We start from the raw sequence: 11,972 nt of genomic DNA, 5'->3' as shown, positions 1-11,972 counted from the left end.
TTGCCCAGGTGGGCAGTTGGACTCAGGCTGATCAGGCATCATGTGCAGTTTATGCTTCTAGAATTCTTCTTGCTTTCGGTGCTTGCGCAGTTTGTACTTTTAGATTCTTCTGGAAATGGATCAGTGGGCTTGGGGGTCATTGGGAATTATTCCCCCTCCCTGCAGGTGTGACCGTTGTTTGACCTTTCCTTTTGGGACATGGCTTCTCTATTGGCTCTTGATGGACTTGCTCAAGACAGGGAGGTTTGGCTTCTGAAACATGTGCTCCCACCTCTTCAGTACCCCTCCTCTTGCCACGTCTCCCTTCCATTACCTATATAGCCCCGACATTTCAATAGAAGTTTCCTTTGCCAGAGTTCTTTACTGGATACTTGAGACATTATGGTTTCATTGGACCATCACAGGGACCTTAAAGATTGTCTAGTTCCAACCCCCCTGCCATAGGCAGGGACACCTTCCACTTCACCGGGTTGCTCAAAGCCCCATCCAGCCTGGCCTTCAACACTTCCAGGGAAAAGGCATCCACCACTTCTCCAGGCAACCTGTTCCAGTGCCTCACCCACTATCAAAGTGAAGAATTTCTTCCTCATATTTAATATAAATCTACTCTCAGTTTAATTAATAAGGGTAAATATGTTGGCAAAGCCCCCTTTAATTCCTTCCTTTTCCATTTCATGAAAGTGAAGTATCAGTAGTTTTCTATGATAAGAATAGATTATCTCTTGGTTGTCAAAACAATGTCAAAAAACCTATAAAAGAAACAAGATTTGGTTTAGTTGTTCAGACAAAAACATTAATTATTTTATTTTCTTAGCAAATGCACAATCAAAACCAAAATTGTTCTTCCTCTCTAGATAGTTTTCTTAATTAAATGCAAAGTAGTTTTTCTGTACCTGAATTTGAGTCAAACAATAACTGGAAAATTTTAGCTAGAGAAAAAATTTTAGTGACAGACCTGTTAGTAATAATTTTAATAAAATCTATTACAATCTCTTGATAATTCAATAGAGACCCCAAAAGATGTTATTCTTCTTTATCTGACATACTCTACATAAGGAAAACATTATTCCTTCAAGACTGTATGAAAACAGAATACCTTATTACTTGTGTAACAGTAGACTAGTGTCTGCGTGAGGGAATTATGGAATAAGAATCAAAATTAAATCAAAGTAGTAAAACATGAAAAAGTGTATCTACTCCTCACAATAATCAACAGTAAGAGCATCTTCTGCTATTTCTAATCCTGCTGCATCCAGGCTGTCTTCCGACCTGGAAGGAGAGTAGCTTAGGTGGTTTAATTATTTCTTGTGAGAAGCATTCTTTATCAGCAGAGGTATAGTAATATACTAATATAACTATATAACTATACAGCTCTCAAAACCCGCCCCTTAATTTCTTTATGATGTTGTAACAGGTAGCATGCACAGGAATTCCTCTGAAAGTCTGTCTTGTTCCAGTGCAGCAGCTAGTGTGTAGGGAATGAGAGATTTGAGGTTCTCCATGAAATCTTCATCCTGTCCCCTCAGGTAAATGCATCCTATGATGTTATTTGAAGAATCTGTTTCTTGGCTTTTTTTTTTTCCCCCCCATGGAATTGCTCTTTAACAGGTCACTGTATGATTAATACTCAGTGGATGAACAACAATTTTTTGTTTCCTTTAATCTCTATTCAGTGCATGGCCTCAAATACTGTTTAGCACAGAACATTTAAACCTGTCACTTGTCCAAGAAACAACCAATTTTAACCCCCTGATGTTAGAATCTAAGGGCCTGGCTGATATCAGTAGTGGAGATGGAACTCAACAATTCTGCAAGTCAGACCAAGCATTTCCAGAAAACACCCAAATAACATTATATATACATGTGGTTGTATGTGTTGTTTTGCCAATTATCAGGCCTAGCATAAAGGACACAGCCAGCATAAAGATGAACCAATAACCAAATTGTATTTGATACAAAAGGGTCAGTACATGGGTGAGCAATGGGGGTACAAACAAGTCAGATTATACATAACCAACATCAATCCCACTGACCCCAACAACACCACCACACAACCAACAACAGGTGGATTAAATGGTGACATGCAGTCTCCCATAGAAGGGACGGGAGACAACCAAGTCAACAAGCCAAATACATAAGACCAAGGAAGCCACATACTGAATCTCTACACAGCCCCCACTTACAAAAGCCAGACCTGACTGGAGCCCAGTCCCAGGGAGGCAGGAGGCCCTTCCCCAACAGGGAACTCTGCACAGGACATCCACCTCACAGACAGACACTGCCCCTGCCTGCAAGGGGTCCCAGCTTTTATCCCTCAGTGGGACACCTGACCCTTGGTTACTTAATGCAGACCCCTGGGGCTCATTTACCCAATGGCTCTGTCTGCAAGGCCGGCCCCACCCTGGAGGGAAGCCTAAAGGCAAACTCACCCCCCCTTTGTGAAGGGCTGTGGGAATCACCCATATGTCAACCTTAATCTGGGGCTTGGGGTTGAAACCCCAGCATGTCAGTGTGTATATGAAAAACTTAATTAATGTAGCTTAGACTAGGTATAATTTTTTCTATCCAAGTCAGGCTATCACACGTTAGGCCTTAAAATCAGTTTCAGAAAAGCACTACCCTTTCCAGAGCAGGTGCAGAACTCCAACATGACTGAAGAATTCAATTTCTTTGGTATTACTTCCCAAAGAATAAATGTCTTCAGTTAAAAAAGAAGTGAGAATATTTCAATATTATTTTTAGACAGCATTGGAGAAATCCTCAATAGAGATTGAAGCATGAAAGGTTCTGAGAAGAACTTTGATACTAAGAAATGTGGTTCTTTACCTCATCTGATTTTTTTTTTTTCCATCTGATACAAAGGAGTTTGAAGTCTTCATCTGATTTTAGAGTTAATATGTGATTTGAGATAAAATTCTTTTTATTCGTATGCAACAGGAATGAATACTGTGTGTGCCCACTGGAAGTAGAGGCAACTTTGCTTTAGTTGCACCTTTGCTTTCAGAACAACCTAACAGCATGATTAAGTGCTGCCTGTTAGTGCTTCCTGAATGCCACAGAAAAGATCATCACATTCAGAATACCTATTGCAACCCTGTAGTTTAGATTAATGCCTACACTGTGCCCATGAGTGATCAAGGGAGCACTAGTTAGTCATGGGCAGAAGAGTTTCATGCGTGTTGAGTCACTGGCACAGGTTGCCCAGAGAAGCTGTGGCTGCCCCCTCCCTGGCAGTGTTCCAGGCCAGGTTGGACGGGGCTTTGAGCAACCTGGGCTAGAGGAAGGTGTCCCTGTCCATGGCAGGGGGCTGGAACTAGATGATCTTTAAGGTCCCTTCCAACCCAAACCATTCTGCGATTCTCTGATTTGTTGTTGTAACCTTTAATGGCCTTGACTCTCAAGCAGGAAATGGTATGAAGTGCCGCTGTTCAATTTACTGGTATAGACAACCAAACTGCTTGTTTTCCATGAATACTTGTTTAATATCAAAAGTTAGCCCATAACAGTAAAAGCTGCAGTGAGTCAGAGGAAGCACACTGCACTAATGCAAGCACACAGAGAGCATATGCGCACTTAGTCAGAAATTGTGGTACGTGATGCACCTCTCAACTGGGAAAGATCAAAGGAAGTGTTCTTCCTTGTTCTGCAGCCTGAGAAGAAGCACTGTGTTGTTCTTTGTGGGACTGGGAGGAATAATTCTGTCTTTTATTAGTTGAGCAGTGGTGTCCAAGGTCTCCATTGATGAACTCAAATAGATGACTTATAAACCCTTCCCCCTGCCATGAAGCTGCATTTTGTATCCTAGAAAAATGAATGACCATGTGTTTTAGGGACCCCTCCCCCACTTTTTGCATCTTTTGCTGCAGTTGTAATATTCAACTTTGTGGGACTAGAAACACACTGTCTTTGACAGTACTGGTACTTTTCTCTGAGGAGCACACCTGTAACGTTATTAAATCTTTTGTTATGTTTTGACATTTGCTGTGTGGTGGACATATTATATTTGACTTCTATTCCCTGATAAACCATAGACCTAGCAAAAAGTAAGAGGGAAACAAAAATTTTTTCATACTATCTTCAACTTTTGTGTGAGTTAGAGATCTGCCTGCTGTACAAATTCAGGGGGCAATATGCCACTTTCAGCAGTAACTATGTCCATTTCTCTGTTTCACACACACCATAGGTTGCTTGCCCTCCAGAAATTCCAGGTAAATGATCAATTAACATATACAGAGCAATTTTACACTGTATTCACAAACGTTTAGATCTGCCATTACTAGAAACTCTGACATTGTCAATAGGAAGTCCCACCTGCACATGCTGAATGCCACAGAGTGAAGTACTTCGTATAAGAGCACTGCCTTTGATGTACATGTGTGCCACAGGATTCCAGTCTAAGCCCCCATTCAGAATTTGGGATAATTTCTGAATTTGGGTACTACAGTGAAGAGGTTTTGAAAACCCTACAGGAAAAAAAAAAAAAACAAAAAACAAAAAACAACCATGTCTCGTACACCAGTTTTAAGCTTGCTTCCCAAACCAGCCTTACAGCTAAATTAACCACTTAAGTTATATTTAATTTTCTTACTTTCTTCAGTTAAAACACAAACAACATTTCTGGTAAAGAACACATTCTTGTCTAGTATACAGTAGCATAGAAATCATACAGCTAAATTAGAACTCTGATAAAAATGGGTTGCTTAAAATACTCTCTCAGTGTATTGCCGTTATCTTTCATCGTATAATGGGAAGATTTGAGACCATTTAGCTGTACCTTGTAGAGTTCACATAGATCTGAAAATATTTGTGTACTCTGTGTCTAGGAAATAACTGTTTATTAGATATTTAACTGATTTGAATGTGCTTTTATAATGATTTTAATTTGCTTTTTTTATCAATATACAATTTAATTCACAACAATTCATAACAATTTAATATTTCAGCCAGTGTTGCAAACTTTGAAATCCAGAGCTCTGGTTATGCCAGATCAAATGTTGTTACATATATATTTAATTTAAAAAAGAAAACCAACCCCCAAATTTCGAAGAGATAAATTTGTGTACTTGGACAAATGAGTTATCAGTTCAGTGATATGAACTGCAGTTTATATATAGTAAAACCTTTAGACTTAGCATATATTATGTGAATATCTAAGAGGTACTAGAAAATTATATCGTTTTGGTATTCTACATATGGTTTTATTTTTTATTTTCCTTTTAATTAGATCACAGTAGTTTTTACAGGTACACCCAAATTCTAAGTAGCTTTGAAACAGCAAAAGCCAGATTGTAGTAGAAATATTTAGAGTGCCTGATCTAAGTTTTAAAGATACATTATGCTCTAAAATGGTCTAAAATAAAAGAGTTTATGAAAGAGTATATAAGGTATAAAAGCCCATCTGAGTGAGATGTAGAAACATGTATAGTACTGAATGTTTTGACCAATACGTGTAAGAATTATTGACTGCCAGTCCCAACATTTTGAAATGTGTAAATCCTCCTTTAAATGATCTATCCTTTCTTTCAGTCAAAGCTCTTAAATTAATTTTAACTAGGATTTTTTTTTTCCTTGTTTTGTTAACAGCCAGATGAAGAAAATAAGATTATAAATGAGATATTTTTTTTTTCTGATGTAGTTGGTATGTCCAAATGGAAAAAAAGAAAAATAATTTCTCTTTTTCAGTATGTCAGACTTATTCCATTACAGAAAGAAAAGGGATTTAGACATGACTCTAAATAGACTTCTCCAGCATCAGTAATTCTTAATATGATGGGTTTCCTAGTAATCTAGGATATGTAATGAAACTCTGAAATTGCATAGTGCAATGAAAAAGGCATCTATGTTACTACACTGATTCATTTCAGAGATACAAAATATCATTTCTGGGTTTTGTCTTTACCTCTGATAATATGTACTATGTCTACTCTAGCATTGGTAAACCTCACAAAATTATTCCTTAGCTGAAGATTTCTGATATTGTTCAGTTTGGGTTTTGTTTCAAATAGTCTACATTTTTGAAAAGGACAAACTTTATTTCTTGTAGTTCTCCAAAGTTACTAAGAAAGAAAAAAAAAAAAAAAAAAAAAGGCTAACTCTGAAACTTGGAATATGGTCATACAAAAAAAAAAAAAGACACTGGGTAGACTAAGACATGAATTTACATGTTATCAGATACTATGTGGTAACTACTTGAGCACGTTCATATTAACATACGGTGTGGTGCAATGATAGACTACGAATGACCCTATGATATGAGCCCAGGTCCACGGGCCTGTTGTCTATATTAGAAATATTTGTGTGCACTCTTTCTTCACAATATCCATAGCTCTTGCAAGCTGGTTTTTAGCAAATATGAAGAGGACTTAATTTACACAAAAATAGTTCTAGCAGGATAGTTATGCACCAATATTTTACCACCCAAGCTTAACATTAACTACTGCCCATAACCCGTATTTATTCTTTCTTAACACCTGAGATTTGGTTTTCTGTGAGGTAACTGACACAACGGGGAGTCAGATAATGAAATTTTTTCATAATTGAATATGCTTATTTTTTGCTGAATGAGTTGACACATGTGTGCATCCATACACATGCTCACAAACACACACACACTCACAAGACTGTTTTACTTCTTTAATTCATTGAAGAGTAGTTTGGAGATACAAGTTTTGACCGTAAAATGGATAGCTGTAATGGGAAAAATCACACATTTCTCCCAGGTAAATTGTTACTTAACTAGTAGTAAATTAGAATCACTGTTGTCAAATACATTGTAAACAGTACAGCAATATATTTGGACTTTTTTTTTTTTTTTTTTCACTTTTAAGTTGTGTACAGTTGAATTTTTCCACCATTAATATCACATTCTTTTTTGCTTTTCCAGGTTGACTGGTATGAATCTACCTTCTCCTGTTATCAGCAGTAAGAACTGGTTACGACTTCATTTTACATCTGACAGCAACCACCGACGAAAGGGTTTTAATGCTCAGTTCCAGGGTAAGAAATGTACAGAAAAAAAAGAACTTTACCTTTAAGCATGACTATAAGTGGTGGTGAAATTTGCAATTTATGTTTAAATATCAGGGACTTAGTAAAGAACTGACTCATACCACTACTTCTCTCACACTGTGTAGCATTTACCCTTGTATGATTAGGCATCTCTAAGGATTTAGTTTTGGAAAAAGTATCTGTGTTTCACATTGTAGTTTGCTCTAAGTCTGTATTTGCTTGCTCACTTTCTCTGTAATAAATTGCTTTGCATTCAGTCTGATCTTTGCTTTAAAAACATGCCTGGAATGAAAACTTGCAGAAAGTCAATTCCGCACAAAGGCATGCCCCTATCTAAACATTGTCTTCCTTCATTACTCAAAATCTAACTCTTATCCAAAAGCTAGATTCATTGTTTGGAAATTTAACTCATCCCTAGCATAACAAAATTCGTATTTCAGGCTCCTGCATAGATTTACATAAACAACTTTAAAAGAAGACAAGAGGATGTCAGTGTTGCTGTCAGTTGCTGCTTATGTTCACCTAGATACTCATTAAAATACAATTTTTTAGAATGGAATCTTTATTGATTTTTGTACTTCACAAATCATTACTCAAGATCAGAGAGACATTAGTTATACTAAAATTGGAAGACCTTATTTATTTATCTGTGCTTTTAAATTCTGTGCTTACATAAGCTGTTTCAACCATTTTACCCACACACCATCAAGTGAGTTTAGACTATGAGTTTAGACCTTCCTTTTTTCCTGAAACTGCAGGGCCAGTATCACTTTAGAAATTAAAAATACACTGCAACAACTGTATGTTTCTGTTGACTGTGACATACATGTGCAGTGGATATAAAAGCATTTAATATGCATAGTTCTTTTAAAAAAGGTTTTAACAATTTTAGTAAAAATGAAATCTGTGAAATTCCATTTTATTTTGGCAACTCAAGACAAGTATGTATTCTGTGATCCTTTGTACTTGCAACTTATTTCTACAAAGTTTAATGAGAATGGATATGTAATACCACTATTGGTGACTATGAATTCAAATGCACTGCTTATGTTAACTCTGTATCTTGAGACTATTAACAGGAGATCATGAAAACAATGTGGATCATCTTTATGATGCACCAGAAAACTAGGAATCTACAGAATAGCAAAGGAAAGTTTGGAGTAGTGTAACCAACACTGGTTACAACCAACATTTTTGTTCTTTTTCAGTATATCTTATCTCTAGCCAAATACTCACTATGGAATTAAAGCTTAAGGAAAATGTCTGGGGAAAACATTATTTTAGATATATATCTGTTGCTCTGCATAATACATCAGATATTCGGTGTAAGGGTAAACTTGACTGATGTAGAATACGGCACATGAATGACAAGTGGAAGTATCTTATTACGATTCAAACTCTTACAATTACGGAAATTTCCTTTCTTAATTTAAATCATCCTTTTAAAATGCAGGTTTATACAATTTACTGTATTAAATACAAAGATATCTAAATTATATGAGCCACAGCTATCTTATCAGAGTTGATAGCAATTAAATTCCTATGTTAGTGATATAAACATTATAACTGTGTTAAAACCTAGGAGACAGTCTTTCAACACACATAGGATCAAAATTCAGAGTGATATCAAAATATGGTTAATCTAACAGCTTCATAAATTCTTTTTTATTACACAGCATTAGTAATTCTTTCTATTACGTGTGTATTTGAGAACTAAGCAATAATTCAGGTTTTTATTTCAACCAGAAGTAACAATGATGTTTACAGCTAGAGCAGCCTCCTAGTACCACAAATCACAGAATAGCAGATGTTGGAAGGGACCTCTGGAGCTCATGTAGTCCAGTTCCCTCCTCAAAGAAGGGTTACTAGAGCAAGCTGCCCAGGACGATGTCCAGTTGGGTTTGAATACATCCAAGGTCAGGGACTCCACAACCTATCTGGGAAACTTGTGCCAGTGTTTACCCTCACAGTAAAAAGGCTTTCGTCTATTTATAAGTGAAATTGCCTGTGTTTCAGTTTGTGCTTATTGCTTTATGTCTTGATATCACTGTGAAGAGTGTTGCTCCATCTTCTTACTTCCTTGCTTCAGGTGTAAAGCATTTGACACTGTCCTACACGACATCCTTGTCTCTAAATTAGAGAGACATGGAGTTGTCAGATGGACCACTCAGTGGATAGGAAATGTCTTGATGGTTGCACTTAAAGAGTTGCAGTCAGCAGCTCGGTGTCCAAATGGAGAGCAGTGATCAGTGGCATTCCTCAGGGGTCAGTGTTGGGACCGATGTTATTTAACATCTTTATTGAAGACATGGACAGTGAGATTGAGTGCATCCTCAGCAAGTTTTCTGACGACACTGTGGATGAAAGTATTAACACTGTAATGATTTAGCAGCACATCAAGGTTTATTAACGACCAGCACCACTTCATTATTAACCAGTTTAAAGATTTACAAAAATAATTCAGTAAAATAAAATTAAAATAGCAACTTAACTACAGATTTGAAGATGACAAGATTCACACTACTTACTATTCGGTACCTTAAATCAATACGTATATACATGTGCATTCACAAACACAAGACATACAAACATACAAACAGACGAAAGTATTGGGATCCAGTAAAATAAATATGTACACACACTAGTGAAAATAACTGCGTATACCTAAACACATCAGTAGGTGGAGAGAGTGAGTGGGTTAAAGACAAGCTAGCTCATAGTTAAAATTTCCTTTTCCTGAGTTCAGAGAAAATACTCACAACGGATTGGCATTCCTCAATGGTCGATAAATGAGATGAGAGGGTCGACTTTGCCATAGCCTTGTGACAGCTGTAATGGCAGGTCTTAAGGTTTTTTGGTACTTGAGAGGCATCTCAACTCAGGAGACATGCTGGTCACAGGCCTGCTGAGATCCAGGAGACATCAAAGGGTCTTGCTTAGGCTTGCTGTTTATAGGGTCCAAGATAACTGACTTACATCAGGTACTTTTCCACTCTGGCCACATCAAGTGATGAAATATTCTGGTGCTTTCCACCAGTTGTGCAGGCCCAGAACTTGCTGAATGTGCAGTTCTGTTACCGCTGTCCCTCGGCCATGCACCAGGTACACATGTACCAGGCTGTCAGGAGGTGATTCATTGTTATTACCACTCCCAAGTAACAGGGAGGGCAGGAGCCAGGCACGTCAAGGGGGTGCCTTAATGCTCTGGTCGCTGACATTTGCAATCCATACTGCCCGAGGTTGATTGGTATATGGCCCAGGAGCTGGGTTGGAGTCACACCAAGCACCAAATAGCATAGCAAAGAGAGCAGGGGGAGGAAATGCACCACCACAGACACCAAGCTGTGTGGTGCAGTGAACATGCTGAAGGGAAGGGATGCTGTCCAGAGAGACCTTGACAGGCTTGATAGACAGGCCTGTGCAAACCTCATGAAGTTCAACAAGGCCAAGTGCAAGGTCCTGCACATGGGTCAGGGCAATCCCAAGCACAAATACAGGCTGGGCAATGGGTGGATTGAGAGCAGCCCTGCAGAGAAGGACCTGGGGGTAGTAGTGGATGGAAAACTGACTATGAGCCAGAAATGTGCACTCACAGCCCAGGCGACCATCCACATCCTGGGCTGCTTCAATAAAAGTGTGGCCAGCAGGACGAGGGAGGTGATTCTCCCTCTCTGCTCCACTGTTGTGAGACCCCACCTGCAGTGCTACATCCAGCTCTGGGGCCCCTAACATAAGAAGGACATGGACCTGTTGGAGTGGGTCCAGAGGAGACCACGAAGATGATTAGGGGGCTGGAGCACCTTCCCTATGAGGACAGGTTGAGTTTAGCCTAGAGAAGAGAAGGCTCTGGGGAGACCTTATAGCGGCCTTCTAGTATTTAAAGGGGGCTACAGGAAAGTGGGGAGGGACTCTTTATCAGGGAGTGTATTGACAAGATGAGGGGTAACGGTGTTAAACTGTAAGGGGGTAGATTTAGATTAGATATAAGGAAGAAATTCTTCCCTGTGGGGGTGATGAGGCACTGGAACAGGTTTCCCAGAGAAGTTGTGTCTGCCCCCTTCCTGGAAGTTTTGAAGCCCAGGTTGCCCAAACCTGATCTAATGGAATATGTCCATACCCATGGCAGAAGGTGTTGGAACTAGATTATCTTTAAGGTTCCTTCTGACCTAAACCATTCTATGATTCTATGATTCTTTACATTCTCTCATCTCATCTGGTATGAATACACACCAATAAGTTTCCTACCCCTAGCCTTCTCTTCTCCACGATAAAATACTCCAGAGCTCTCAGCCTCTGCTTTATATTTTTGTTTTCAGAAGATTATTTCTGCTAAAATTGAACAACTGTGATAGATATTTCCATCTGAGGTGCTTTTCTCAAGTAAAATAAATATTTTAACCTATCATTAAATACATGACCTTGTTTTCTGGCTCAAAACCCTGGCAGTGATAGGATGCCTCTAGTGTCTGATTTTATTCAGTTGTAATTCTTATATTTGTGCTCCTGGCAAGTCCTGTAGTATAGGCTATATGGCTCTGAGAAACATTTTCCTCATGGGCAACTATTCCCAGTAATTTAAACAGACTATCCGAGAATGCCCACATATACTTGGGATTGATATGTAGTTGAAGTATCATGTATTTGAGACTGTTATAGTAAATACATAGACTTTCCAAAGTAAACATTGAACTCTCACTTTACTAATAGACAAGTACACATTACCAGGCTGAACAAATCTCAAAAAGTTTTTTGATTCTTCTATTTTCCCAGGGTTCTAGATCTTGGGCAACATCCTCAGGGCATTCAGGACTCTGCTTTCCTAAATTACTTAGACTGCTCTCTTCTTTTTCTTCTTGCTTAGAAAGAAGAGTCCTTTAAAATCAGTCCGTTCTGTCTTTTCATGATTGTTTGCATGGTTTGCTCATAAAGTGATTTTTTGTGTGTGTGTGGTAAAGCTATATAAT

The 11,972-nt window shown here is 38.3% G+C and overlaps 1 protein-coding gene across 1 annotated transcript in view; it reads left to right on the top strand.

The window, feature by feature from the left end:
• Positions 1 to 11,972, top strand: part of CSMD1 (CUB and Sushi multiple domains 1) — a 1,262,314-nt gene that overhangs the window by 763,955 nt on the left and 486,387 nt on the right. Inside the window, exon 6 of the mRNA XM_074922368.1 lies at positions 6,884 to 6,996. Within this exon, the coding sequence (XP_074778469.1) occupies positions 6,884 to 6,996 (113 nt within the window). The remainder of the gene's footprint in view (positions 1 to 6,883; positions 6,997 to 11,972) is intronic.

Source organism: Athene noctua, chromosome 1, assembly GCF_965140245.1.
Source record: "Athene noctua chromosome 1, bAthNoc1.hap1.1, whole genome shotgun sequence".
In the NCBI taxonomy this organism is placed as follows: domain Eukaryota; kingdom Metazoa; phylum Chordata; class Aves; order Strigiformes; family Strigidae; genus Athene; species Athene noctua.
The sequence above is the reverse complement of the archived record's forward strand: the minus strand, read 5'-3'. Positions and strand labels throughout refer to the sequence as shown.